Here is a 27857-nt window from a genome sequence, read left to right as displayed (position 1 = left end):
CGGAGTGGACAGATGGTTTGTTTGTGTTTTCGATAGCTGGACGCTAGAGGGCGCAACAGCGCCGTCACGTTTCACGACTGAGACGCAACGAATGAACGAGGCGAACGCGGTCACGTGACCGCCCGACGCCGCTGGTGAGTTTTAGCCATTATGGCGGAGGGGCCAGTAGCGCGGATGGACCGTCTCTTCCGCTCTGATGATTGTTTTGTGTCCTGAAGGAGGCCGAGTTGAATTTTTATTCTTTATTTTTTACATTTTTCAGCAATAGTCAGGTTCTTTTTTTCCGACTAGACTGTTTTCGCATTCATTGACGAAGTCATGGCAGACCGCGGCGTGGATCTGTCCGCCCTGCCGAAAGAGGTTCGAGACCAATTGGCGGAGTTGGACCTGGAGCTGTCTGAAGGTAATGTTCAAGATGTCTCGGCTAAAGAACACCGATTTAACCCGCAGCCCCCCCCGCATCCCAATTCTACTTTACGGACACAATACGTTGAATGAGCTCGCACCGGAACTCAACTTGTGCCATTAGTTAGCTTATTATGCGCTAATACAGGATGTTTGGCGATGCTCGCTAGCACGAGGAAGAGAAGGGGCTTTTAATCCTCTTCCTCCTCATCAGCCAGGAACAAAAACATCACTTTAAGGACGCACTATCGCCCCAGACCTCTCCGCCTGCTGTGTGTGTGTGTGTGTGTGTGTGTGTGTGTGTTTTAAACGTGCGTGCGTGTGTTCCTGTGGATGGCCCAGAGGTCATGTCGGACCCCTTCTCCTGTAAATACTTCGGTCCTTCACACCTTCTGACTCTTGTCTGTCTGCTCCTCGGGGCTTCGGTTCAACATGTCCGCACTGAAGAGCTGCGAGAACGCGGTGACAGGCGCTCGGGTGCTCGGGTGCTCGGGTGCTCGGGCGCTCGGGCGCTCGGGTGCTCGGGCGCTCGGGTGCTCGGGACGAGGCCTTGCGGTGATCAGCTCCTTGTTGTTGTGCCGTGTGAAGGTACGGTCTGATGTGAATCACTGACTAGAAGGACAGGTTTCACCAGCACTCCCACTGCTTATTGGGCGTAGATGGGGTCCGGGATGTTGCTTTTTTAATTGTAGTTACCCCCCCCCCAGATGAGTTGTTGGCCCTTAGCACCCCCCCCCCCCCCCCCTCCTGCCCTTGTTTCATCACACCTAGGTGACATTCTTCCAGTGGAGGTGACCACTCTCTCTCTCACTAGCATTTGATTACTTTCGGGGCGGTGAGATTCTTTTTGACAGTCATTGATTAGATATCTTTCTCCCCATTTTTAAACAATTGTTATTGTTTATTTATTTTTTTTAAACCTGTGTGGATCCACCTCTTTGACTCTGCACAAGTGCAACTTAACATGGCTCACTATTTGGCAGATATATTTCTGGACTGTACTTGGTCTAAAAAAAAAAATAGTAAAAATGTGTATTCACAAGCAATTAACTGCATTGCCACAAAATGATGACGTTTAACGGCACATATGAAGTATCTGAAATACGCTGATATTGCTTTTGCAGTTTTTTTTAACCGTCTGAGATGAGCCCGTCTTTGGTTTGGCTCGCTTGTTTTAGAGTTATAGTCCTGGTTTTGGATGACGGCTCAGTAATTACATTCCGGGATAACATTTCCACCACAGCTATGTCGCAGATCATTTAAGGGGTCAGTCAGTGTTACAAATGAAGAGGTGTGTGTGTGTGTATATATATGCATCTGTATACGATTGGAATCTGCCCATTGTAATTTTGCCCTACTCTTTACAATATGTTGACTGTCCCGTTAGCATCCCTCGAGTTTTGAGTATTGCTATGATTTTATGAAGAAGTACTTTAGCTAGAATAATTTAAGATTTCTCCTTTTGGTCTGTCCCGTCAGGGGTCGCCACAGCAAATCAACCTTCTCCACTTCACCCTGTCCTTTGCATCGTCCTCCCCAACACCTGCCACTCTCATGTCCTCCCTCACTACGTCCATGTATCTTCTCCTGGGTCATCCTCTCGCCCTGTTCCCTGGCAGTTCCATCCTCGGCGTCCTTCTAACGATATAGTCCCTGTCTCTCTTCTGGACATGTCCAAACCATCAAAGTTTCTCAGTAAATGAGCCCAACCTCTTTGTGGTGACACGTTAAGGTCTTTGCTGCATCTCGGCTTGATTGTCCCATTGTGTCCCCACAACGTCTCTTTAGAGGTGAATTTTCTTTACTCCATAGCAAGCCCTCCTCTGGAACAAGTGGACATGTCCATTCCTATGTGACTTGGATAAGAACACAGGCTTGCTAAATGGCCTCTTAAAAAAAAAAACCCAACCCATTTCTGCAAGCCCCTTGTGACCATGGCGACACAATGGGGACCATTCAGCTGGCCTGAGCCGCCGTGGCCAGGAGCTCTGCTGTCATTTGGGCCATTCGACCCAACCAAGCCTTTGTATGTTGGAATGAGCTGCATGTATAAGACAAAAGGGAAGGCGCTGTCAGTCGGTGAAACTTGAAGAAGTTACATGTCTCCTGTGTCCTGTTGTGGGGGACGTTTCTACCTTTGGCCATCTTTTCGCTGGGCCCAGATTTAAAGGTCATGTCAGTGTCTTTGCTGTACTAAACTACATGTTTGATGTCCAACACCGGCTGTCAAACATGTAGAATTAGCTGAATGATTAGCTGGCAGAATTTCAAACTGTTGCTCATCTGTGTATTAGTAGCTGGTGTTCCAGTGTACGCTGCTGTTTTGTCATTTAAATAGTTTGAAATCATGGAAATGAGTGTGTGCTGATGGAGAGTCCAGTTTATTGCCAATTGTTTCGTTTCTATGACGATCATCCTGTGAATCAGTCAGCCACTTTACGGATGTAGTCATAAGAGTAAGGTCCCTCAGAAGAGGATGATGCTTCTGATATCCCCCGGTTTGTGTCAGGCGGAGCTGAAGAGTTTCCTCCCAGCTGGACAGGAGGTCTGTGGAAATATCTCTCGTAGCGCTCGGTATTATTTATGAATGGCCTCTGCAGTAAACTGTTGTTTTTCCAAGTAGTCAGATGAAAACCTTGTTTAGACTAATTACAGTGTAATTACAGACTAATTACAGCCAGTGGCTCTGGATCAGGAGGAGAGACAATAGCTGGGCTCCAAAATGACAGAGACAACGTCAGGGGGTATGGAAGGGGGTAAGGCAGAGGGGGGGCGCACCCGGGATGCCAGGTGTTGCTGCTGAACCCTCTTGAGGTGTCGTGGGCCCGTTCAGTGAAACACCTATGATGGAGGGTGCCCACCTGATGACCCCAATGAAACCCTTAGCCCCCTTTTATCCAGCCCTGTGATGTCTATAATCCCTACCCGTCTATCAAGGTAAAAAGGATTGTAACATCCAGTCCCGTTCCGGTATGCAGTCAGATGAGGATGCCCCTGCCGTGCAGAGTCCAGTGCACTTTGGGTAATAACACCATATCCTGTGTTTGTAAAACTGATTACAGACATGCGGTAGACACTTTCTCGAATTCAAGCTCATGTCAGGCTCTTGCTCACAATGTGGAAAGACTACGCTGGCAAACAAAAAGACTGGCAGCCCCTCCTACTAAAACAAACCTGTTGGGAGGGCTGGAGTCTCTTGAGTAATGCTGCTGATTGTCTTACAACCGTCACGTTAAACATGACTAACATTCACGTGTTGACATAATTGTACAGTCAACTTGTCTATCTGACGGTTTGCAGAAACACAACAGCCACCTGCTTTTTAATCACCCATGAGTCACTGCAGTGTAGGTGAGGGGGGGGGGGTTGTATCCATCCACAGCCAGGGAACCTGTTTCAGCTTCCTGCCTCGCTGGGCTGAAGCGATGCGTGCGTTGCCACCTGTGACTCACCAAACAGGATGGGCCAATAGGGATCGTGTCATCTTGGGCCAAACTGCTGGCTCGATGGGGTTGAAGGTGATGATGAAGCATCGCCGGTGTTATTTTGTGCAATCGTCCCCAGTCAGTTATTTGACCTACAGTCATTTAGCCAAGGCGAGTTGAGGTGTTAGACAAGGGCGACTGATTAGGCCGTACCTGAAAGTCTCGCTGATGACGTCACTGGGTGGAAAAACATGAATCAGTTCTGGCCGTGTGTGTGTTTGTTCTCTTTTGTTGTCCTGTGTGAGCTGAGGACGAGCCCCACCGATGTATCGTCCAGGCCATATCTAATACCCGGTCGCCCATGTGACTCTGCTAATGCTGGAGAATGCTCTTGTGAATATAAATAGACCTGGCTGGCAAGACAAATTCGCTTTCATGCCTGAGGAGGAGAAAACAAGCATCTCTTTGACACAAAAGCGCCACCATTATTGCAGTGCGGGCTGAACTTTAAAATCCCAAGGCAAGGAGTCGATCTTTAATTGTGTGTAATTCCTTCTTGCTATAGGCGGCAGCAAACATTCAGCCCTATGTTTGGCCGCACATGTGAGTCACATGTGCGGTCATGCGTTTGTGTGTGACATTGAACAGCCTGTTGAGAAATAGCTTCTTTTTTTTTTTTTCTCAGGCCAGTCGCCCTCCTTCCAACTCAACCCCTGGCAAAGTCAGAGGACGAAACAGATTGATTTTACCTCCATCTACTTTAACGCCTGAAGACGCTGACTCAGCGCGCTAGAGTCCCGTCCTATAGCGGCCCTGCCTGTAGCTGGTGATGACAGCGTTATCTTCACTTCACCTGCCTCTTCTCTTTGCTGAGTGTGAAACACAGCCTCTGTCCTAACTTTGCCTGCTACTGTCTTTTTATTTAGTAATGACTGGCGACCCATTGGGGGGGGGGGGATGGGACGACTGTGGCGAGAGGCCAGGAGGAGGTTTCAACACAGAAACACAACAGGCCAATATGCACGAAAAACTATTTTATTCAAAGTGTGTTTAAGGAAGTCCGAGTGGAACTACTGATCTGGTTCAACGATTTATATAATTGAGCAGGAAGTGAAAGTAATAATTAAGCTCACAAAGGATAGTTCTGGGCTGCATGATATTGGAGATTAAAAAAATATATATCTGTGTGGGGGAAAAACAAACGTTTACCAGCTGACTTTAGTAGCTGTATTTTAAAAGAATTAATCATTCCAGACCATTTTCTAATGATTTAGCACTTCTAAATAAAGAGGACTGAAAGCAAATACCAAAAAGAGGAAAGAAAAATTTATAAAGGGGGAAATAACTGACGCCTTTCCCTAAAAATTTACTTGACAACGGACTTCCTGAAATGTGCATCATGACTTATTTGCGGTTTTGCTCACTATGTTGTGAACAGTACGAAGGGTGAGCGACGTCCAGAGCCTGACCAACAAATTTATTAAAGCAGTAAGCTCTGCTAAAGCGCCAGGCTTGAAGACTTGGCTAATAGTTCTACGTAAAGTCTACACAGTAAAACAAGGGGCAAAAGGGAATGGGATCTGTCATGTTATTATTGGCACCTTACCTTGAATTGCAACAGCGACTTCCTGTGCAGCTGATCGCAGTGACGGATCCATTTATTTTGCAGGATGGCTGGCTAATCTGAGCAGAAATCAATCTGGGATTTGGGCTATTACTCATCGGTGTCTCTGAGAGCCCACCAGCAGTCAGCAAGTTAATGAAGATCCCGATGTGGTTTATAAGGTGCTTTAGGACAGCCTGACTGAAGGGTAATCGACATTAAGCGTTGCTGCTGACTGACACGGAACCTTCTACACTTTTACCTGTCTCAGATCAGACTCGTCACTGTTGAGATTTTAGAATATTGTCTGTGTTGTTTACATGGCGACACCGTGATTATATTTAGAGTGTCAAGGTATATGAGGAGGAAGCATGGATGAGATGGGAATGTTGGAATAAACGCTATGCTCTATTCTGACTAGGAGTTTTTGAGTTGTCTTCGTTTCAGCGCTGCCAATGAGCAAAGTAGCGTAGAGCTGTTAAAGCTGTTACTGTGCCCCGAGTCAAAAGCTCCACTGTCCCCACACAGCTGGCTCAAGAGTGCCGAGTCTCTGCCAACATGAAATGCACAATGCAATCGATTTAACGGAGGCAGCAAGGCTACGAGTCGGGGCTGGGCCTCCGTCTGCACTCGAACAGAAAGCTTGGAAGGAAGGCTTGGATTCCTTCGCCAAAAAATAAACTTCAGGTCGCTCACCGCCCGTTTTGATTTTGATCTCAGTAGAGCTGACACAATTGAGCTAAAGTGTTTTGTTTATCCCTCACAGGAAGTTCTGGGCTGATACAATGATGAGGTGTTTGTGTGACTGAAATCTGAACTGGAAATGACCGGCATGTTTTTGTGCGTGTGGGTGTTGGTTCATATGCTTGCATGAAGGGGACGAATTATTATTTTCTTCGCCACATGATGAAAACGTCTATGCCTGTTTTGTGTTCGTCTCTCTGGTATTCCATGCACCCTAACTTGCTGCTGTTTGACCAACACGCAGCACTATCGTCACTTTTCGTACCTCCGCTCCGCTCGCTCACTTTGAACACGTTCGCTCGGTTATCTTATTCCTTGATTTAATTTTTAACGGAGTTTAATGTGATTTGTTACACCTATTTCTTTGTGGAATAATCTCAATGTCAGCTTAATTAATAAACGATTGCACTCTCCTTTTTTTTTAATATTCATTTTCTTTAAGACGAGACCATCGGCAATCTGCTTAATCCGAATCGGGTTCCCGGGTTTGCATTGGAGCCTTTCACAGCAGACACGGGGAGATCGGCAAACTCCACACAGAAAGGTCCCAGGCGGAATCGAACCAAGGGCCCGGCGCTCTTTCTGAAATGCTTAATTTCAGCACTTCAGCGCTCTTTATGGTGACAACGACTAAACTCAGCTTTAGACTTGTCGTTCCCACAGCGTGAGTTTGTGTGACCCACATGACAAACACCCTTTACAGGTAATCACGTCAAATGCAAACCACATGTCCAAAGGAGATTCTGTCAGCAGGCATTACTACCCTCCTCCTTCCAGAGCAGGCCATCAGATGTTTGTAGCCATTCAGAGATCACTTCATCCTCCCTCCCTCTGAAACCCCCAGCACAGACCGTCTGGCTGAGGGATTGAAGGCTTTAGCGTGGAAATCATCAGTCCTGCTGGTGGAGGCCTTCATGTACAAATGTTCCAATTGCTTTCCAGACATGAATCAGGACTCTTCTCTGATGACGTTAAGCAGTTATGATTCAGCTGCTGATTCACCTGCAGGCTGGGATCGGTGTGGAGGCTCATTCGGTTTCGTGGTAGCTTTCTAGCCTCAATCTTCTACCTCCTTAAATATAAAGCTACCGGTAGTTGGTTTTAATTTATTATTTATTGTACAAAAATGGTGACAAACGACCCATGCATCTCTAACCCAGCCCTCTGTTTTAGGGCTTAAACTATGGGGGGAGGCTTCAAACATACACTTAAACTAATGACTAGGTGGCAGTAAATGGTGTCGGACCCGTTCATCTGCGTTTCCTGCAGAGTTCTATTTACCCGTGTCCTCGGCTCAATGCCTGTTGTTCTTGTGTTTCTGCTCCTCCTCTCTCACCCTCTGGGTTCATGTGTCTATTTACATGTTAATTTGCACACTGTTCTGGTTTGTGTCATCGATTCATCAGTTCCCTATGGGAGACTGTCTTTCTTTTGTTTGTGTGTATTTGTTGCAAAACTGAGTTGTAAAAGTGTCACATTTTCACATTGCATTCGTTGTGGACAATAAGTCGCCGACGGACAAAGACAGCTTTGTGCAGCTTGAAACGGTGTTGCTGGCTGGAAACCTGACTATGAGAGTTGAATGTCTGGACTCAGTTTGGACATGTTTGTCATATATCTGCTTGGACATAATCTCAGATTAAAAATGAACACATACCTAAAAAAGACAAATGCTGGATCACAACATGAGAAATTTGTTAATCCGGTGGGAGGAACTGAAACTACCAGAAAAGTGGCTCAAAGAGTCCTGTTGCTTCCTCTCGGAGCTGCGCGCCACATGGCTAATCTGCACACAGTAATTTCTGAACCACACCAGGGTAGGGGGGGGGGGGGGCTAAATACATGTGCAAAGGGGTCACAGGCTTTTTCTGAATCACAACAAGGATATGCTCTGCAACTTTTACAGCGGATGACATCAGAAGCTGAATGAATCCACTGCCTTTTGTTCATTTCACATTGAAATGGGACAAGCCAGATCATGATGCTTGATTTGTCATAGATGAGCTGCTGTATGACCCCCCCCCCCCCCCCAACCACATGCACACAGCAAAGATCTTACCTTTCCAAACCATTCCGCTAGCATCAACTGCGAGCTTATCATTCTATTAGCCCAGCAGTGAACTCCCACTGTTCTTAATGCGTCTCTCAGGCTGAACTGGCTCCTTGCTTTTATTGATTTGCTTCACTGTAGGTTCTGTTGAGTGTTTTCAATCATCTATAGCCGAGGACATTTCCTCTGTGCTCTGTAAAACGCCCATGTTTTTATGCTTGTGACTGCAGCTCGACTCGAGCTGCTTCAGGTCATATACACAGATTAAAACATTTCCATTATAGCTTCAATGTTTCCTTCCCAGCCCCGTGTGAGTGTTCTTCTCTCGCACCACTGTTCATTTGTCATTAATTATCTACCCTTCATGTGGTAGTAATGTTCCTCTGCAGAACCAAAGTCCATTGTTAATGGGGAATATCAGAAACAAATGTCAGCTAAAATCAGATGAGTCATCATTTCAGCTGCTTGGGGAAAACACATGGCGATCACTGTGAAGGCATTGATCTTTACCGCCGTTGTATTACTTCAACATTTGAGCAGCTGGTATTTAACTTTCTTTGAACTCTGTTTTGATGTTAGTGCTTAATTATTGGAGTTTTTTGGGGAAGAAGAACAAGCAGTAAAGTAGTGGAAATACTGTAACGATTTTAGAGTCAACAGCAGCAGCAGTTTAGGGGAAGTCGGGAAGGTCACTGTGGTGCTCTCTTCTCCGCCTCGTATCAGAGTAAGCACCGCCAAAGTAAAACGCCTGAATGACTGAGGGAAGACTTGTGATGATTGCTCGCAGTTAAACTTTGTGAGAGTGAGTGATGCACCGAAGAGTCACTTTCGATGTGCAGTTTCGGCTAATCGGTGTTGAGTGTGTGCAGTAAAGCCGCTTTGACACACTGACGCGTATCTGTAATGTCCAGTCTGCTCTGATGGCAGGGGACATTCATCCTTCTTTGTACTGTACACACCCATTGACCTGCACCAGCTGTGTACACACACGTATACTTTACTTCTTGTGGCTCAGGAGTCCCTTGGCCAATGAACTAGCTTGTTGGGCCAGTTGGCCCGCTCGTTTCGTCGATCAGCACACTCCTACCTCCTCTAGACGCGCAAGCAAGACGACTTTGGCGGCGCACGCATAGGGTGGAGTAACACTCATATCCTGTCCCCTGACCTCAGATTACACACACAAACACACGCACACAGTCGCTGTACTGTTTCAGCTATGCTCACCCCCAAATGGCCACATTCTTGCTCTCTAAAGTCGAGCGTTTCCTCTGTTTTGAAGCTTCTGTAACAGTCGGCCTTTCAACCCGGACCTCTCTGCCCGCTGCCAGCCACAGAGCTGGCCGGGCCGTGCCAGTCCACATCTGTTGTTATGCCTCGACACCAGGACAGGCTCTCCTCTGTTTTAGCTGTCTGCCCTCCGTCCATCCACCGCTTCGGCATGAGTCTCTCAATCAACATTGATTTTTCAGAACTGCAATCAATATTCTGTTGATTGCTGTTACACTTGTCTGTTTCTCTGACGGTCTGTCTGTTTTGCTCAACAGACAGACCGTCCTCATGTTTTGGGAATTTTTTCTTTTTTTTACCCCCAGACAAACTTTTACAAAAAATATCAAAACGAATCCAGTTGTGTTAAGCGGGAAGGAGCAGCTCGATGTGATCGGAACGGAACGGAACGCACTGCAGAACCCACTTGTGTTTACCACTTCCAGCCTCGTAATCAAGTGTCATTGTGGGTCAAGTGTTATTACAGAGATACACAGGCGTCTGTTTATGTCATTAACCAACTATAGAAACAAATTGTTTTTCTGTAGATGCTATTTTCCTTTTTTTATTGTTTTAGTCCCTTCCTTGTTAGCGATAAATTAAACAGATTTTCTTGGATGAAATTTGTAATATTGATGAACAATAACACTTTGTGGCCATATTTCTGGATGTATGTCCTTAGTTTCCTTAGTTTTCAATTTATTAAACACATTTTTTTGGGGGGGGGGGTAGTAGATCAATGCCATCTCGTGCTTCTCTTTGCTGTTAGGTGTCGAGAAGTAATGGAGTAGCACATCTCCCTTTGTCTTATTATTTAATAATCAGCAAATGCTATTGGTAATACAGCCATCTGATTGAGACAAAAACTCTCCCCCCCCCCCCCCCCCCCATGCAGGTAATGATAATCACACACACTCCCTCTCTCAAATGTTCTTCAACTTTTATTTTTAAAATGTCATGCACTCCGTTGGCTGTCTCACACTTCCCCAGTTCTCATGATTTCAGAGTGCTGTGAAATCTCAAGGGTGTTCTATACAGGAAGGATCAGAAATATGCAACACATACTGGAAATCTGCATCATCAAAAGTCTCTCTCTGATTCTGTTGCTTTTCCAGGGACACGCATCAGATAGTGTCCAGACTCCCGACTGTGAGAAAGTTTTAAGACACAACATGGAGTATCTGAGCCACTCATGGGACCCCCCCCACCCCCCCCACTCCCCTCACAGTGCCGTCTTATCCAGCCAAATAGTCCTCAATCTGCTGTAGAACTTGAACTCACCCCTCCACTTTCCTCATTCTCTTTCCATTGTTGTTTCCTCCACCCCCCCCCCCCCCCTCCCTACTTCCATTCATCACCTGACTCCTGCAGTCCTCCCCGCTATCAGCCTCGCTCCTCACACCACACCTATACTTCAGCGTATGGACCTGGTGTGGGGAATGTGTGAGGCAATCCTTTGGCACATTGACACGACACACGGTGACCAGTGGGCCCCGGGAGAATGGGAATAATTCTGAAGGTTTGCAGTCGTGCGATTGCTGGCTGTTCCAGGAACGCATGTTACAGTACGTGCATCTGCTCGTTGGCTAGCTAGGGTGTGTCCTGCATGCTTGCTGCACAAGGTGCAAGCTAAGTGGACATTGTCTCGCCTCTGCTGCTCTCCAGCTGACTCTGTAAGCGATGGGAGTCCTGCCAGTCCAAGGCCGAGGGAGGGAGGAAGTGAAGGGGTGGTGCTGGGTGTACAGTGGGAAAAATAGAGGGGGGGGAGCTGAGGAGATAAGCTCCTGCGTTCCATGTGAAACTGGCTCACATGGCTTCCTTTCTGCTCTGCATCACCGTCCAAACTGCACCAGATAGGCCCCAGGTTCACCATTGTTCTCTCTCTATATGCCCGTTGCCTTAATCGTATTTGGGTTTCGTAGCTTAGAGGATTTTTGTGTGAGCTCATCATGTTTATTCACCGGGGCTAATGTAAGGCCAAACAATGGTGTTACCGTCTTGCCTAGTTGTTAATGCAACATGTGGGGTCCGGTAGATTTGGTTTAAGCGGATTATTGTAGCGTTAGCTCAAGCAGAGATATGTTCAGAGATTTTTTGTGTGTATTTTTGTGCATTTGTCTATGTGTTTATTCACATGCACGTTGCACAGTGGTGTGTGTGTGTGTGTGTATGTGTGTGCGTGGCTGTGACTAATATAATTGTGTGGTGTCGCTGCCCTCTCTCCTAGGTGACATCACACAAAAAGGCTATGAGAAAAAGAAATCCAAGCTGTTGGCCTCCCACATTCAACACTTGCCAAGTAAGACCAACTCTTCCTCTGCTCATTCCTTTTCCTCAAAGCACCTTTCAGCACCGCTTCTCTCATAATTTCCACACGGTCTCCTGTTATCCTTGGTGCAAATCAGAAGAACTAAAGTCACGACAGGAACTTGCATCTTTGTTATCTGCATGGAGAATCATATATTATGATTTTAAACAGGTGCAGGCTTACAATTTTTAGCAATGTCAGAGACTCTAGTTCTGTTTGAAATTGAGAAAGATCATTTCTGGATTTCTGTCGCACTCTAGTGGCCGAAAATTGCAACCCTGATGATCGAACGCACAATAACCTCCAACAATTTAACAGAACACAGAACACAGTTCCATTTCACCACAGCCAGTTCAGCCAGTGTTGTTTTCCAAGCACTTGCAGAAGTATGAAAGACCCAGAATTCCACTGTACTGCCAGCCAGCAACCTCTGTCCTCATTTGTTGCAAGCTGATCTGTTCAGTTTTTCTCAGTCAGCTGACTTGCACAAGGGTGTGACGTTTCCTCAGGAAAAACTGCACCACATTAGCATTGGTATGAAAATTGTCCTGCTTGACATGACACTGTAAGCTAATTAAAATGTGGAATGCTACACTTTGCTCCCAGCACGTGGCATGGTTTGGCCAGAGCGCACAGGAAATCCCAAAAGGTCTGCATGAATCTTAGACGGATAACTTCTGGCTTAACACCTCTTCAATTCATGTTCTTGTGTTTGCTTTATTGGTAGTTGTGATCAGATGTCAAAGAAGGTTGTGCGAGTCTTTGAAGCTTCCTCAGTGTTCCTTATTTCCTCAGAACTATCATTTTTCTCAGTCTCCACTCCCCAGGCCTTCTGGGAGCGGTCGACTAAAAATATATTTGCTCAAATCTAGCCTAGTTTAATATAATTTGTTCAGTATAAATTGCATCAGTCAAGTACATGTCCCGGTTTCACTTTGTGCTCAGTGACTCTGTTGTGAGGCTAAATATAGAGAGCTTCTGGGGGTTTCATTTAATATTAATGCCTACAAGTAACTGCAATAAATCAAATGTATGCTACTTTCCCGAAGCTCATGTTTGTTGTTTATTTCTGCATCCTTACATGGTTTTTTTTTTGGTGACTTTGACATTTCTTTTTTGCTCTAGATGTGGATCTGTCTTTGCCAGATGTGCAGCTTTCCCCGGGCCACAGTGCCGACCCCAGCCCCAGTCCCGAGGCCCCGGGCCCTTCCACGTCTTCCGCCTCCAGACACCACCGTGCACACCGCAGTGGAGGAGCGAGGGATGACCGCTACAGATCGGGTACACAACATATATTCCCTGTATATGAAGCAAACCAGAAAGTGTGTGTGTGTGTGTGTCTGTGTGTCTTCCTTGTTTACCTAAATTGTGCTTTAATTCTTGCCTTAACTCTAGACATCCACACGGAGGCTGTACAAGCTGCACTGGCCAAACACAAAGAGGAGAAGATGGCACTGCCCATGCCAACAAAGAGACGCTCAGCCTTTGTCCAGTCGCCTGTAGATAACTGTACACCTCCAGGTAAAAGAGAATGGCATGGTAACGGATGTAAAAACCTGTTAATGCCTCTTTTTATAAACTCCTTCTTTTGGGCTAAATATTGTGATTCGAAATACGATGAATCTGTATTTTCTCTTTCCATCAGACACGTCCTCTGCATCAGAGGACGACGGCTCGCTACGCAGAAAGGCAGCTCTCAGTGCAGCACTAGCCCAGAGCCTGCAGAGCCCCGATTACTGGATCAACCGCTCCGTCCAAAGCTCCTCCACGTCCTCGTCTGCCTCCTCCACCCTCTCGCACGGGGAGCCGAAGACGCAGACGCAGCCTCACCTCCAGCCTGCTGCGTCTGTGTTGGCCGATGTTCTGGCCCACATGCGCATCGGTAGACATCACAGATAAACATGTCCTGTGTTACGTTGCTTGTTGTTGTTGTCGAGGCTTACAATGCTTTCTCTTCCAGAAAACAGTGTCCCCCCAGATGTGACCGCCACCACTCCCCAGGAGAAAGGCTCCAGGGTAGATCTGCCTCCGGCAGTCAGGGGCATGAGTCGTGGGCAGAGCCGCTGCAGCATGCTGGATACCGCTGATGGTACACTCGGACTCACACTCGCTGAGATGTCAGAACAAAGAATCCATGAAGCAGGGTGTACAGTTTAGGACGTTTCTCATTTTTCTTTTGAATCATGATTGTTCATCTTTAAGATTTAAGCACTCGCATCTTCTAATCACAGAAATGTAGTGATTAACTGTTTTGCATTGATTATGTGCGGCAAAGCGGCTCATTGGAGAGCAATACAAAATCTGCATGTGTTCCCCCCAGAATCATCTTCAATGCCACCCTCATTTTACCGTGTGGCGAATGCTGCTAATGATTGATATTTTGTGTTCTTTCTTTTGGGTCCATTAATCCTGTCCCTGTTTGCCTTTACATAAAATAAAAGGCAAAAGAAAAGGTAATACAAATTGAACCCGGGGGAAGGGGAGGGTTGCAGAAGACGCCCGTTCAGCTTGCTTTCCATCCTGGTGTCTGTCCATCTGTCTTTATGTTTAATCTTATTTCCTAGGATTAGATGTAGAGACGATCCCTCATCTTCTTCTATAGATCATCCAACCCGTGTCTCCTTGAGTACTCGCGTCCCTCTTAAGTCTTTCCTGTTGCTGATTCTGTTCCTGGATGTGTGCTTGTTCGTAGCGCGATGAGTGTGTGCTTGAGCAGAAATGTGTGTTGCAAGATGAATACAGTAATACCTTGAGATAACGAGTTTAATTCGTTCCTGGACCGAGCTCGTAACTCAATTTGACATTTTTGATCCGTTCCGGTCGTCTAAAAACACTCAAACCAACGCTAATAAAAATGGTTTTAATTGCTATTTTGATACACACAGACACAGACACACACACAAAAATGATATACAGTATTACTGTAATATTAAATGTGGTTTTATTATGAGTCTTACCTTCAAGACAGACGAGGGAGGGCGAGTCGGACGGTACATAAACACTCGCTCGTCTGCTAAAGTGCAGACATGTCGAGGTATTACTGTATGCATGGAGGTGGGCCTGCATTGGTTTTGTCATTTGCTTACATTGCTCTTGTTTGTCCAGGCGTGCCTGTCAACAGCAGGGTGTCTACCAAGATCCAGCAGCTGTTAAACACACTGAAACGGCCGAAGAGGCCGCCGCTCAGCGAATTCTTCGTCGACGACTCTGAAGAGATTGTAGAAGGTCAGAGACGATGGCGTTATGCCCTACTTCCTTTTCTGCCGCACCTTCATTTCGTGGTGGTCTTGGTCTCGGTCTTGACCCCCCCCCCCCCGGATTTCCTGCAAGCCTGCACCTTCAGTCATCGCTAGTTCTAATGATCTATTTCTTCTGTTGTCCAGTGCCACAGCCAGACCCCAACACTCCAAAGCCAGAGGGACGTCAAATCATTCCAGTAAAGGGGGAGCCCCTTGGAGTGGTCAGTAACTGGCCTCCTGCCCTGCAAGCTGCCCTGGCCCGCTGGGGGGCCACCCAGGCCAAGAGCCCAGCCCTCACTGCCCTGGATATCACCGGCAAACCCCTCTACACTCTCACATACGGTCAGCAACGTTAAACCTGAAACATGGGCTGTGTATTAAGGTCATGTCTTCAGAATGTAGATGTGAGATCTTCCATGTGGGCAGGCTCAGCTGAATAAATACTGTTGGCTTTAGCAGAGTCACACCTACGTTTCCTTTCGTGTGAAGCCGTAGTGGGTTGTGGAGTTCAACTCTCCCCTGGATCAGTTATACAACATTAATAAATGCGAAAACAAACCGATATTTTAAAGGTTTTCTTTTCTTTTCTTTCCGTTTCCACAGGGAAACTATGGAGTCGCAGTCTGAAACTGGCCTATACGCTGCTAAATAAACTGGGCACCAAGACGGAACCCGTCCTGCAACCTGGGGATCGGGTAGGAGTCTTTTCAATCTCCACTTGGCTTGAGAACTTTAGAGGCACCGCTGAGAATGCGCTTCTTTGTTTCTCAGGTGGCTTTGGTTTATCCAAACAGTGATCCTGGCATGTTCTGGGTGGCGTTCTATGGTTGCCTGCTAGCTGAAGTCCTCCCCGTGCCCATTGAAGTGCCACTGTCCCGACAGGTAACACTTCAAACAAATAAACTACCCCGTGGTTGTGACTGAGAAACACAAAATCAGATGTAATTCTATACAAATGACCAGAAGTGGTAAAAGCACACACATTCTTTATCACGTCAAATTAGAATAGCACACTCTCAGAAATGGCCCGAGTCAACCAGCTGCTTTCGTGGAAACACAACTGAACCTCATTACTATAACTAGAAAAGCACTCAGAGAGCGCAGACCTCCACCAAGCAGCTCATTCCCCTTATAATTAGATTTACACGGTCCACATGGTGATCTGGATCATCATCAAAAGGTTCTAAATTGTTCTTAGTACCTTGATTCACCAACCATGAAAAGTAAAAGTGACTCGGAGTCGGTGTGTATTTATTTTAACCAAAATATTCATAGCTGATGGGCCTGAGGGGCTTTTCATTGTGCCATTTTCTCAGCATTACTGACCTGTCCTTGTGTGTCAGAAGCCTCTTGACCCTTGTCTCTGTCCGTAGGATGCAGGCAGCCAGCAGATCGGCTTCCTGTTGGGCAGCTGTGGGGTTAGTCTGGCGCTGACGAGTGAGGTGTGTCTCAAAGGGCTGCCCAAGACGCCAAATGGAGAGATCATCCAATTCAAAGGTCAGTCAACACAAATTCAGCTCCCTCTGCAGCAGTCTATGGGAGCCATTAGAAGGGAATACATGATGTGATGTTTTGGCCAATGTGTGGGGGGGTTCTGTGGTCAGTATTTTATGGTTGTAGTTTAATCCTTTAATCCTGGAGGTGGTGAACAGGCTTTCTGTTTACTTTGCGTTGGTTTCAATATTTTTGTACGTTTATGTTTCTGTTTACCAGGATGGCCACGGATGAAATGGGTAGTGACGGACACAAAGTATCTGACCAAACCATCCAAAGACTGGCAGCCTCACATCCCCACTGCCAACACAGACACTGCCTACATAGAAGTACGTGTCATAACATGAAATCACACGTTTAGCATTTCTGCTTTAGTCACAAAGCTAATATCCCCCATCAGTGACGCAGGAGCGGGGTGCAGTCTGTATTTCCTGTCTGTTTGTTCATCGTGTTTTGTTTCTGGAATATACATAATTTGTTCCAGTAGTGAACCAAGTACTGCAGAGTTGTATCATTTACCTTTTTTTGTCATTTGCATAGTTGCAAATTGAGTATATGTACTTTTGGATGTTTACTGAATTTTACGCATTTTCTCTTGGACATTTTTAAGAAATCCAATTTACAAGAGTTTCGCAGACAGCTCATAAACTTTTACAACTTTAAATATTTTTTTCCAATGTGAAAACATACCCACGAGTATATCATGGTTGTATTTTATGTTGACTGATTCTTGGAAACATGTGATACCCATATATGGAATACTGCTCTATTTTATTGTTGACCTTCTCTCCATTTATTCTCTTAGCGCGCTCTAAAATTTTAAACTCTTTCGGAGTATGCTTTTATAGGCCTTTTGCAAAATTAACTTTAAAATACTGTTGCGATATGTGTGCTAAATCTTAGAAATATTTCTGATATTACTATAACTGTGCTCCCAAAGTACAAAGCCAGTAAGGAGGGGACAGTGATGGGAGTAGCAGTATCCAAGATCTCCATGCTGACCCACTGCCAAGCCCTGACGCAGGCCTGTAACTACTGTGAAGGTCAGAGCCTTGGATTAAGATTATCTGAGGATCATTGTTAAAAATAGAATTCACTTGGACTGAGCCACATAATTGGCATCTTTATTTTACTAGTAATTGCCAACCTTTATGCTGATCTATTTTTGTCTTTCCTGCGTTAGGGGAGACGCTGGTCAATGTGTTGGACTGCAAGAAGGATATGGGCATGTGGCATGGCGTATTAACGGTGAGAATGAAAGCAGCCGTTTGTGCTGTTAACCCTTGTAATTTCATTATGTAACATAATTTTGTGTCCCCCCCCAGAGTGTCATGAATAGAATCCACACCATCACAGTGCCCTACGCGGTCATGAAAGCTTGTCCCATCTCGTGGGTTCAGAGGGTCCACATTCACAAAGGTTCGGCCAATGTCCAAGTAACATTTCCTTTGCGTGGTACCGGCTTGTCTCGACACGCCCTTTTCACTTTTCTATTACATGGTACCCAGCACTGCAAGGTACCGTTCCAAAAAAAAAAGCAGAGCTGAGCAGGTAGCAAAAGGTCATATAAAACATTGCAGACCGTTGATTGGTCAAAGAGAATTCTTTCCGCTACGCTGCTAATGGAAAACAGCCCCCAGAATAGTACCTGATACCAATGCTGAGCATTGAACAGGCATTAAAATGTCTTATTTCAAATGATTAAATGTGAATAAGATCACAGTATATTTTAAGGAGTGTCAATCGGAAGCGTATAAAGTTAAATGGTAAATACATTATGTAAGAGAGCCACACTTAACTTATTCACCTTCTGATAGCACGTGTGGCCTTGGTGAAATGCCGTGACCTGCACTGGGCCATGATGGCCCACAAGGACCAGAGGGACACCAGCCTGTCCTCCATACGCATGCTTATTGTGGCAGATGGAGCAAACCCTTGTGAGTACACTCGCCTTGAACATGGACTCTTTTTTTTTAATGACGAACATCTCTTGTTTGTTTTGCCCTGTTGTGGTAACATTCTTAATCCAATCTGTTATCAGGGTCTGTGTCATCATGCGACGCCTTCCTGAATGTGTTTCAATCTCATGGTCTGAAGCCGGAGGCGATCTGTCCGTGTGCCACGTCTCCTGAGGCGCTGACTGTGGCTATACGCAGGTACACATGCGCTTATCTGCTGCAATGGCTGGCTCTGATACTGGGTAGTTCAAAGCCAGTGCATCTTATGTGCAAGAAACTAGATTAGCTTCACATTTAACAAAATAAAGGATGTTTATTATCATGCAAACGGTCATTATGTAACTGACTGACTTGAAGCAGGACGTACATAGGTAGATAGTTTCGTGCCTCACTACTGGAATGTTTTTCTCAAGCCTGCTGAGTCGTCTTTTTTCTTTCTCTGCAGACCTGGTGTTCGAGGCGCTCCTCTACCAGCCAGGGCCATATTGTCCATGGGTGGGCTTAGCCATGGCGTGATCAGAGTGAACACAGAGGACAAGAACTCAGCACTCACTGTTCAAGATGTGGGCCACATCATTCCTGGGGGTTGGCGACTCTAGTTGACTTTAATTGGCATTGCAGAAGAGCCACATTTACTATATCCTTATTTCATCCTCCCTTCATTAAAAATGAAGCATATAAATAAATGTTAAATAAATTTTATGATCTGATTGTGTTTCAGCGCTGATGTGCATTGTAAAACCGGACGGGCCTCCTCAGCTGTGCAAGACGGACGAAATAGGCGAGATCGTGATCAACTCTCGAGCTGGCGGCACCATGTACTACGGCCTGCCAGGCGTCACCAAGAACACGTTTGAGGTCTGCCAAACTCTAAATTACAACTACGGCTTTGATTATTTCCACATCCTTTCCTGGTGTTTAAAAACTTTAAACAATTAACGTTTTGTATAAGATAGAATTTGTACTTTGCAGCAGCCAATTAAATTACAACTCTACGAAAATGAACTTAACTCAGTGCAGGACTGACAGAAGATGAATGAATGAGAAAGAACAGCACTTGTTCAATTCATCAACTAGATGGCGCCATGAGATCTCAGTTCATAGTTAGACCTCTAAGTGTGCTTTTGTCATTTTAATAATTTAAGTGACAAATCACCATTACAATAAACTTTAACCTGCAATTTGTGTACTTTGATTTCTTTGATCTGTAGGTGATCCCTGTCAACCAAGCTGGAGCGCCCATAGGAGAAATTCCTTTCACTCGCACTGGTCTACTTGGATTTGTAGGACCGGTAAGACGCATATAAGCAAATAAAGAGTTAGATATGTAATATTTATGTGTAGAACAAGGCGGGTAAGCCTCCTGCTTTCCTTGGTTTTGTGAAACCGTCTTCTCCACAGGGCAGTCTGGTGTTTGTTGTTGGGAAGATTGACGGGCTGTTAATGGTTAGCGGACGCCGCCACAATGCAGATGACCTGGTGGCCACGGCGTTGGCAGTGGAGCCGGTCAAAACCGTTTACAGGGGCAGGTGAGACACCGACTGCTGTCAGGGAGAAAGGATGCACGGTCAAAAAGTGATGACATTTTTTATATTTTATTGGTGAGAAAGAAAAATAGCCGCCAAACTTTGAACCTTGACATCCGGCAGCGTCTCCCCGTGCGTTGGTGCTGAGAGACTGGATTGCTCATTCATTGGTTTGGGTTTGTCTTCATGCAGGATTGCTGTGTTTTCTGTGACGGTGTTTTATGATGAGAGGATAGTGATCGTGGCAGAACAAAGGCCCGATGCCAGCGAAGAGGACAGCTTCCAGTGGATGAGTCGAGTACTCCAGGTAAATCATCTAATGGAGTACGAGTTCTCACTCTGTCCTTATGAAGTGTTAATAACGCAACGACACTCTGCTACCTTTTCTCGTGGAGACATTTTAAGGTAAATTTGCATTCGTTCCACTTTTCACGATCTTTTCCCCCTCAGGCCATTGACAGCATTCACCAGGTTGGCCTATACTGCCTTGCGCTCGTCCCAGCCAACACCCTCCCAAAGACGCCCCTAGGAGGAATCCACATCTGTGAAACCAAGCAGAACTTTCTGGAAGGAAACCTTCACCCTTGTAACATCCTCATGTGTCCTCACACCTGCGTCACCAACCTGCCCAAACCGCGGCAGAAACAGCCCGGTACGCCGCTTCAGACTGCTTCTCATCATGGCAGCTAGGACGTGGAAATATTATATGTTGCATGGTTCGCGCTGTGGGTGTGACTCTATTTCTAATCTGATCTGTTCAGTGGATGTTGGTCCTGCTTGTATGCTGGTCGGCAACTTGGTGGCAGGGAAACGGGTCGCCCAGGCAACCGGCAGAGAGCTGGGGGTTTTGGAAGACCAAGATGTGATCCGAAAGGTGCTGATTAACACACTCTTTTCCCCCCCCAGCAATCTAAGTATGACTGATTTGAAACTATATACTATTGCTATTCACTGACGCACTGTATTCAAGCTGCAATTAATAGTGTATTAATATATGACCTATTTTGTTAAACAAAGTTTGATAATGATTTATAAACAAACTATCAGACAATGCCCAAGATTAGCAATAAAAAGACATTAATCTGCAAATAAATTGAGAAATATTCTTGAGTTTTATATTACAGTATATATATATATTTCATGTTAATACTTGAAATACTGTGACTGTTGACCATCCTGCCGATGACCCTGTACCAGTGGAAAGCAGATACTGACGCTTCATTTTAAATCTCTTTAGCTGTGTGTGTGGCCCACCATGATGGTAAGGCTCTAGTCGGGCCTCCAGCTGGCTCCGCTTGTGCTTCTTCTGTCAGTCAGATGTGCTTTAACAGCAGTGACATCCCTCTGGTCACTACTGGACACACAGAGGTGACTGTCCAGGCTGCCAGCAGGACACAATATACAGCAACTGAAGTTTAGTCCCGCCCTGCACCCGTTAAAGTCCCATAATAGTCTCTGCGGCCACCTTCAACAATGGGAGTTGACAAATCAAAACTCTTGCTATAATGTGATTTTAAATGTTGTGTGTTTACGTAGAATTATAGATATTTATGAACCGTCTGTGGCCTATGGGACCAGGACAGGCTTTTGATGCTTAATACTCATTTCTTGTAATAAATCCAAGAATAAAGATATTGATCAGCACCATGTCCATGTGCCGCTGCTGCTTGCTGCGTTGACTGTGATACGCCGACGTGCAGCATGGCTTTGTGAGTGGTCAGCCTCGCCGATCTGCATGATGCAACTCCTAAGTTGATGTTGGCAGAGAGGACAACATGTTGTCCTGACAGAGAGGGAGCGTGGCTCCCTGATTCTGGCTTTGAGACACTTCTGTATGTAGTTTGTTTGTCCAGACATCCTCATGGTGTCAACTGTCCCGTTTGTCTGTTGAATAATGTTCATTTAAGAGCTCTGGTCTCTTTTCCTGTTGTCTGTTCTGGTTTTGTGTCCCAGTACTACCGTGCTGTTGGCCAGTTGCTCATCTTATTTACACTAATGGCTATTAATGCCTGTTAATTCCTTCACTATTGCCTATATTTTGTATAAGCCAGTGGATTATTCCCTTGTTTAATAGCAATGCTCATGCAATAATATGTTGTGTAGACTTATTTCAAAGCAACATTTTCTTTACACAATGAAATTAACGAACTTGTCTGTTGTCAAAAAGAGGACCATTTATTTATGACTGTTGGTGAAAGTATGTGTGAGTGTTCTCAGGCCAGCCTCTGTTTCTATCTGTTTATCGTTTTTACATGGAGTATTAGTTGTTGTTGTTTTTTGATCATGCATTAAGTCCGTTAACCACTGATGCCTATGTGATGGTATTTTGTCATCTTCAGCACCAGTTCTTGTCTGAATCTCTGCAATGGAGAGCTCAAACCGACCCAGACCATGTTCTGTATGTGCTGCTCAATGCAAAGGTAAAACAAACACACACAGTTCCAAAAAAAAAGAAAGACATTCAGTTAATATTAAGTATGTCAAGAAGCATATTGAGTCCGACACAAATCATATGGAATACCATTCTGATGAGGAAGAATGGGAAGGCAGTTGGCCCGGACGACATACCTGTGGAGGTATGGAAGTGTCGAGGAGAAGTAGCTGTAAAGTTTTTAACGGGGTTGTTTAAGAGGAGGAGAAGTGTTCTGGTGCCTATTTTCAAACTCCTTGGGAGTGACCAGGTTGGATAGGATTAGAAATTAGACAATAAGAGGGACAGTGAGGGTTAGACGTTTTGGAGACAAGGTCAGAGAGACCAGACTTTGATGGTTTGGACATGTCCAGAGGAGAGACAGGGACTATATCGGTAGAAGGATGCTGAGGATGGAACTGCCAGGGAACAGGGCTAGAGGACGACCCAGGAAAAGATACATGGACGTAGTGAGGGAGGACATGAGAGTGGCTGGTGGGGAGGACGATGCAAAGGACAGGGTGAAGTGGAGAAGGTTGATTTCTCCAAAATGTGATCCATTTTCAGTGCGAGTTCAGCTGTACTTCCTCTTTTCCTGTAGGGGGTGGCAGTGTGCACAGCCACGTGTGCTCAGCTGCACAAGAGAGCAGAGAAAATTACAGCGACCCTCATGGAGAGAGGAGGGCTGAACACTGGAGATAATGTGGTGCTGCTGTACCCCCCAGGTAAAGACATATTCCTGTTTATATATACACACCGAATAATACCATTTACATTTTAATTTAACGTTCTGTTTTCTTTCCGTTTTACTTGCTCTTGCAGGTGTTGACCTGATAGCTGCCTTCTATGGCTGCCTGTATGCAGGGGTCATTCCTGTGACAGTGAGGCCGCCTCACCCACAGAACCTGTCTGCTACTCTCCCCACTGTCCGCATGATCATTGACGTGAGTGGACGCCAATAAAACTACCGGTAGTATCATAGCCGGTGTTTCTGTCAATCAAGCATGACCAAAGTCTAATAATAGTAATACATGTACTGTTTGCCAAGTACGAGTACTTTGGGAATCAATAAACAACGAATACATGTTGACTATTTTAATAAAGGATGTTTTTTACCATGTGTGGCTCTTTGTGTCCTTGAATGACCTTCATTTGTCTTTGGTCCTTGCAGGTGAGTAAAGCAGCCTGCATCCTCACCACTCAGCCTCTCATGAGGATCCTCAGGTCCAGGGAGGCCGCAGCCAGCGTCAACATCAAGACGTGGCCAACCATCATTGATACGGGTGAGAGCAGCCAAGAGGCATTACCCAAGTTGTGTGGCTGTGTGTACCGAGCGCGTAGTGTGTGTGTAGCGTCTGTGTACAGTAGTATTTAAAACTAGCCTGATCTGACTTTGGAAGTCAAATTTTGGAAGCATTTACGAGAGTCTCGTACATAAGACCTCAAGGTTTGCTCATAAGGTACGGACATTTAAATCAATAAATACTGAATCACAGAAGATAAATGAATATTACGTTGCAGCCTATTCTGAATAGCAAACAGTGACACTGATTCTAAGATCAAAGAAAGTGTTTTATTTTGTCCAGTGGTAAAATAACCTAAATTCTTCTTCCTTCCAGATGATCTCCCCAGGAAGCGGCCGCCCCACATTTATAAGCCGCCCACGGCTGAGATGTTGGCCTACCTGGACTTCAGCGTGTCCACCACTGGCATGTTGACTGGAGTAAAGGTAGATTTTCATTAAACAACTGGAATGACCCTCATCAGAACTCGTGCCTCATTCCCTTTTAATTCATTTAAGATTGATTCAGAATCAGACTCAGTTAAGTAATGATAAGAAATTAATGTAAATCTAAATATATAACTTATTTTCCGGGCTGTAAGCCGCTACTCCCCCCCCCCCCCCCCCCCCTTGAACGCTGCGGCTTTTACATTTAGCATCTTCACATCAGATGTATGAAATCTCTGCAATTTAGAAAGTTGATGATGTTATTGGGAATTGTCTCACCTTAAAGTGGCCAGATTAAATGTGTGCATATCTCGCTGACCTGCTGATGCAGATTTTAATCTGTGCTCTTTGCCAGATGTCTCACGCTGCAGTCAGTACTTTGTGCCGCTCCATCAAGCTGCAGTGTGAGCTCTACTCCTCACGCCAAATAGCCATCTGCCTGGACCCGTACTGCGGCCTGGGCTTCGTCCTGTGGTGCCTCTCCAGGTAGCGCGTGGCCGTATGCACACACACACACACACACACAGAGCACTAAGATTCAACATGCTATTCCTGCAAATGTGTAGCTGTTGTTAACCGCCTTTTGTTTTGGCTCAGTGTTTACTCAGGTCACGAGTCGATCCTTATTCCGCCCCTGGAGCTGGAGAGCTCGCTGCCTCTGTGGCTGAGCATGCTCAGTCAGTACAAGATCAGAGACACGTTCTGCTCCTACTCCGTCATGGAGCTCTGCACTAAAGGCCTGGGCACCCAGACGGAGATGCTGAAGGTCAGAATCCCACCCAGACGCACCCAAAATGATTCTGCTGCACGCGATTCCCGTTTGAAGTACCCCAATTATAACAAACTGTTAAAAAAATACACACTTAATGCATTTGTTGAACATTAAGTAGACATAAAGATGGTGTAAATGATTAATATTAAAAGTGAAGTGCATGATATTAACACTTTAAGACCACTCCAATCAGACCGTGCTCGTTGGATAAAGCTAAAGTTGAGTGTTCAGTGTGAGGAGAACCACCATCCCTGTTTGTGCCCAGGCGCGGGGCCTGAACCTGTCCTGTGTGCGGAGCTGCGTTGTGATCGCAGAGGAGCGTCCTCGCCTCGCTCTCACTCAGTCCTTCTCCAAGCTGTTCAAAGATCTCGGCCTGTCCTCGCGCGCCGTCAGCACCGCCTTCGGCTCCAGGGTCAATCTGGCGATCTGTCTGCAGGTTGTGTTCAGACTGATACACGCGGAATGGTCTCATGACCTGCAGATATTTACAGTCATATTTACAGCTACAGTGTGCAATAACAATCCCCCCTTTCTGTGTCCTCAGGGCACTGCTGGCCCGGACCCGTCCACCGTCTACGTCGACATGAAGTCTCTGCGTCACGACAGGTAGATGGACGCGCGGGAATCAATCGCTGTCGTTTCCACCTGGTCCAGCGGGATCCAACAGAATGATTTACAGGCTGTCTGTTTCCTTTAGAGTGAGGCTGGTGGAACGAGGAGCGCCGCAGAGCCTTCCCCTCATGGAGTCGGGGACAGTAAGTATTGATTATTGACTCAAAACGCTTGTGTGTGTGTGGTTTGTGCTGTCCACTAAATGGAATTGACTTTATATAGTTCTTTTTTCTGTTCTACCAGCCACTCAAAGTGTTACATGAGACACACACACACACACACACACACACACACACACACACAATCATACAAAGCTGGAGCTGAGGATCTGACCATCAACCTACTGGTTGTTGGATGAGGTTAAACTCTCTGTTTACGTTCCGCTTTAAGATTCTTCCTGGAGTGAGGGTCATCATCGTCAACCCAGAAACCAGGGGCCCTCTGGGAGACTCTCATCTGGGGGAGGTGAGTTTTGAACGTTGAGTTATTGCTCATAAACGGATCACATCATAAAATCTACACGCAAATCAATTGATTTTTTTTCTGTGCTGATTTACTGTGAAAACATTTAAAGGTTCCACAAATGCAAAGACAAAAACCCGCCGGCCTCATTCACCTTTTTTTTTTCTTTTCTTTTCTGTTTTGTTCAGATCTGGGTAAGCAGCGTTCACAGTGCCAATGGCTACTACACCATCTACGGCGAGGAAAGCCTGCAGGCGGATCATTTTAACACCAGACTCAGCTTCGGGGAGCCCCACACTCTCTGGGCCAGGACGGGCTACTTGGGCTTCATCAAGAGGACTGAGCTGCTGGATGCAAGCGGCGGTGAGACGCCGTCCTTTGGGGCGCTGCTCGATGAGTAAACTTGCGTGGGAGAAGGAATTTGTTTTCGGGCTTACTTCGATCGGTTTGTGAATTGGTGTTAGAGCGATGCAAACTAGAGCGCCATTGGTCTGTCGTCTTTTTGGGTGTTATCGTTGTGAGAAGGCTAAATCAAGTGGAGTTAGTTTACAAATAAGTAATATGATGTGCTCACTAAAAGCACACCTTAACAAGAGATATTGAGGAACAAATGTTGACACTCCATTGACTGCAATGTTAACTAAAATGTTAAGGTGATCCATAATCCAGTATCTCTTCTGGATCATCACCAAAATGTAATCTTACCGTCTGTAAGTTTTGAGTTATGTTGCCATCGGGCAGACAGACAGACAAACGGCAGCAAAAACGCAACCTCCGTGGCGACGGCAACTACAAATAATGAATTACTTTGGCGTTTTCCTGCTGCAGATCGTCATGATGCCTTGTTTGTGGTGGGTTCCCTCGATGAAACCCTGGAGTTACGGGGGCTCCGCTATCACCCTATTGACATCGAGACGTCTGTATCCCGAGCCCACCGCAGCATCGCCGAAAGGTGAGCTTCTGCAGATGGAGCTAGTCGTGTCCACGATGTGGTTTTGAACCACTTACCGAGGAAGGGTTCAAGTTTCACGCAGTGACGGGAATCATGTGACTGAACTCCACAGCGCCGTCTTCACGTGGACCAACCTGCTGGTGGTGGTGGCGGAGCTGAGCGGCTCGGAGCAGGAGGCCTTGGACCTGGTGCCCCTCGTCACCAACGTGGTCCTGGAGGAGCACCACCTCATCGTCGGGGTGGTGGTCATCGTAGACCCAGGGGTGATTCCCATCAACTCGAGGGGGGAGAAGCAGAGGATGCACCTGCGAGACTCCTTCCTGGCAGACCAACTTGACCCCATCTACGTGGCCTACAACATGTGATCGTCCATTTGCCAGCCAATAAACATGCAGAACACTGAGCCAGGCTCTGACATGAGGGAGGATGTTAAGCCTCAGACACGTATTCAAAGCACCAACAGTTGAATGTGGGAATGCACAAGTAATGTACAAGTACTGTAATGGGACCCCCCCACCCCCCCTCACAGAGTGTCCCTGTGTTTCTTCCACCTGCTCAGCCGCTGTAGTCCAGGTGAACTTAGCCTCATCAAAAAGTAGGTCCATCCATCATCACCAGAAGGACGTCTGATCTTCACCCTCTATGCATCCCGCTTCTCCAATTCATTCTTTTACGACCATCTTTTATGATTATTGTCAAGAAGGAAATCCCCCCTCCTTCCATTTCTTTTTTTTTTTTTAACTTCCTGATCCATCCATTCTCAAATCGGCTACACCCCCCCCCCTTGATTCTTGAAGGCAGGGTGGCACATTGGACTCTTGAGAGAAACTGGAACTTTCCCTTCTTGCACTTTAAGTCCCGGCATCTCCGAGTCCACTTCCTTTCTCACCTGTCTCAAGGGG

At 46.0% G+C, this 27857-nt stretch overlaps 1 protein-coding gene across 1 annotated transcript; it reads left to right on the top strand.

Moving 5' to 3' along the window:
- The first annotated feature begins 182 nt into the window (after positions 1-182).
- On the top strand, positions 183-27444 carry dip2ba (disco-interacting protein 2 homolog Ba). Its single transcript, XM_068752340.1, has 40 exons — positions 183-403; positions 11721-11792; positions 12927-13082; positions 13197-13322; positions 13447-13683; positions 13762-13890; positions 14243-14254; positions 14907-15026; positions 15185-15382; positions 15644-15735; positions 15812-15922; positions 16414-16537; positions 16754-16863; positions 17475-17577; positions 17718-17782; positions 17860-17953; positions 18352-18471; positions 18576-18690; positions 18938-19077; positions 19214-19350; positions 19704-19784; positions 19894-20021; positions 20211-20325; positions 20469-20670; positions 20780-20892; positions 21256-21279; positions 22358-22438; positions 23030-23153; positions 23251-23372; positions 23600-23711; positions 24048-24157; positions 24513-24643; positions 24755-24923; positions 25195-25365; positions 25474-25535; positions 25627-25684; positions 25932-26006; positions 26192-26366; positions 26832-26955; positions 27068-27444. The coding sequence occupies exons 1-40, from the start codon at positions 319-321 to the stop codon at positions 27318-27320; spliced, it is 4776 nt and encodes a 1591-aa protein (XP_068608441.1). The 5' UTR covers positions 183-318; the 3' UTR covers positions 27321-27444.
- Positions 27445-27857: the final 413 nt, after the last annotated feature.

The sequence above is a fragment of the Brachionichthys hirsutus genome, chromosome 2, assembly GCF_040956055.1.
Source record: "Brachionichthys hirsutus isolate HB-005 chromosome 2, CSIRO-AGI_Bhir_v1, whole genome shotgun sequence".
NCBI lineage: Eukaryota > Metazoa > Chordata > Actinopteri > Lophiiformes > Brachionichthyidae > Brachionichthys > Brachionichthys hirsutus.
The sequence above is the reverse complement of the archived record's forward strand: the minus strand, read 5'-3'. Positions and strand labels throughout refer to the sequence as shown.

Coding starts and splice junctions, on each gene's coding strand:
- dip2ba (XM_068752340.1), top strand. CDS start 319: ATGGCAGACCGCGGCGTGGATCTGTCCGCCCTGCCGAAAGAGGTTCGA. Junction 13,083..13,196: donor GGATGACCGCTACAGATCGG/GTACACAACATA, acceptor CCTTAACTCTAG/ACATCCACACGGAGGCTGTA. Junction 20,671..20,779: donor ACCGCGGCAGAAACAGCCCG/GTACGCCGCTTC, acceptor TGATCTGTTCAG/TGGATGTTGGTCCTGCTTGT.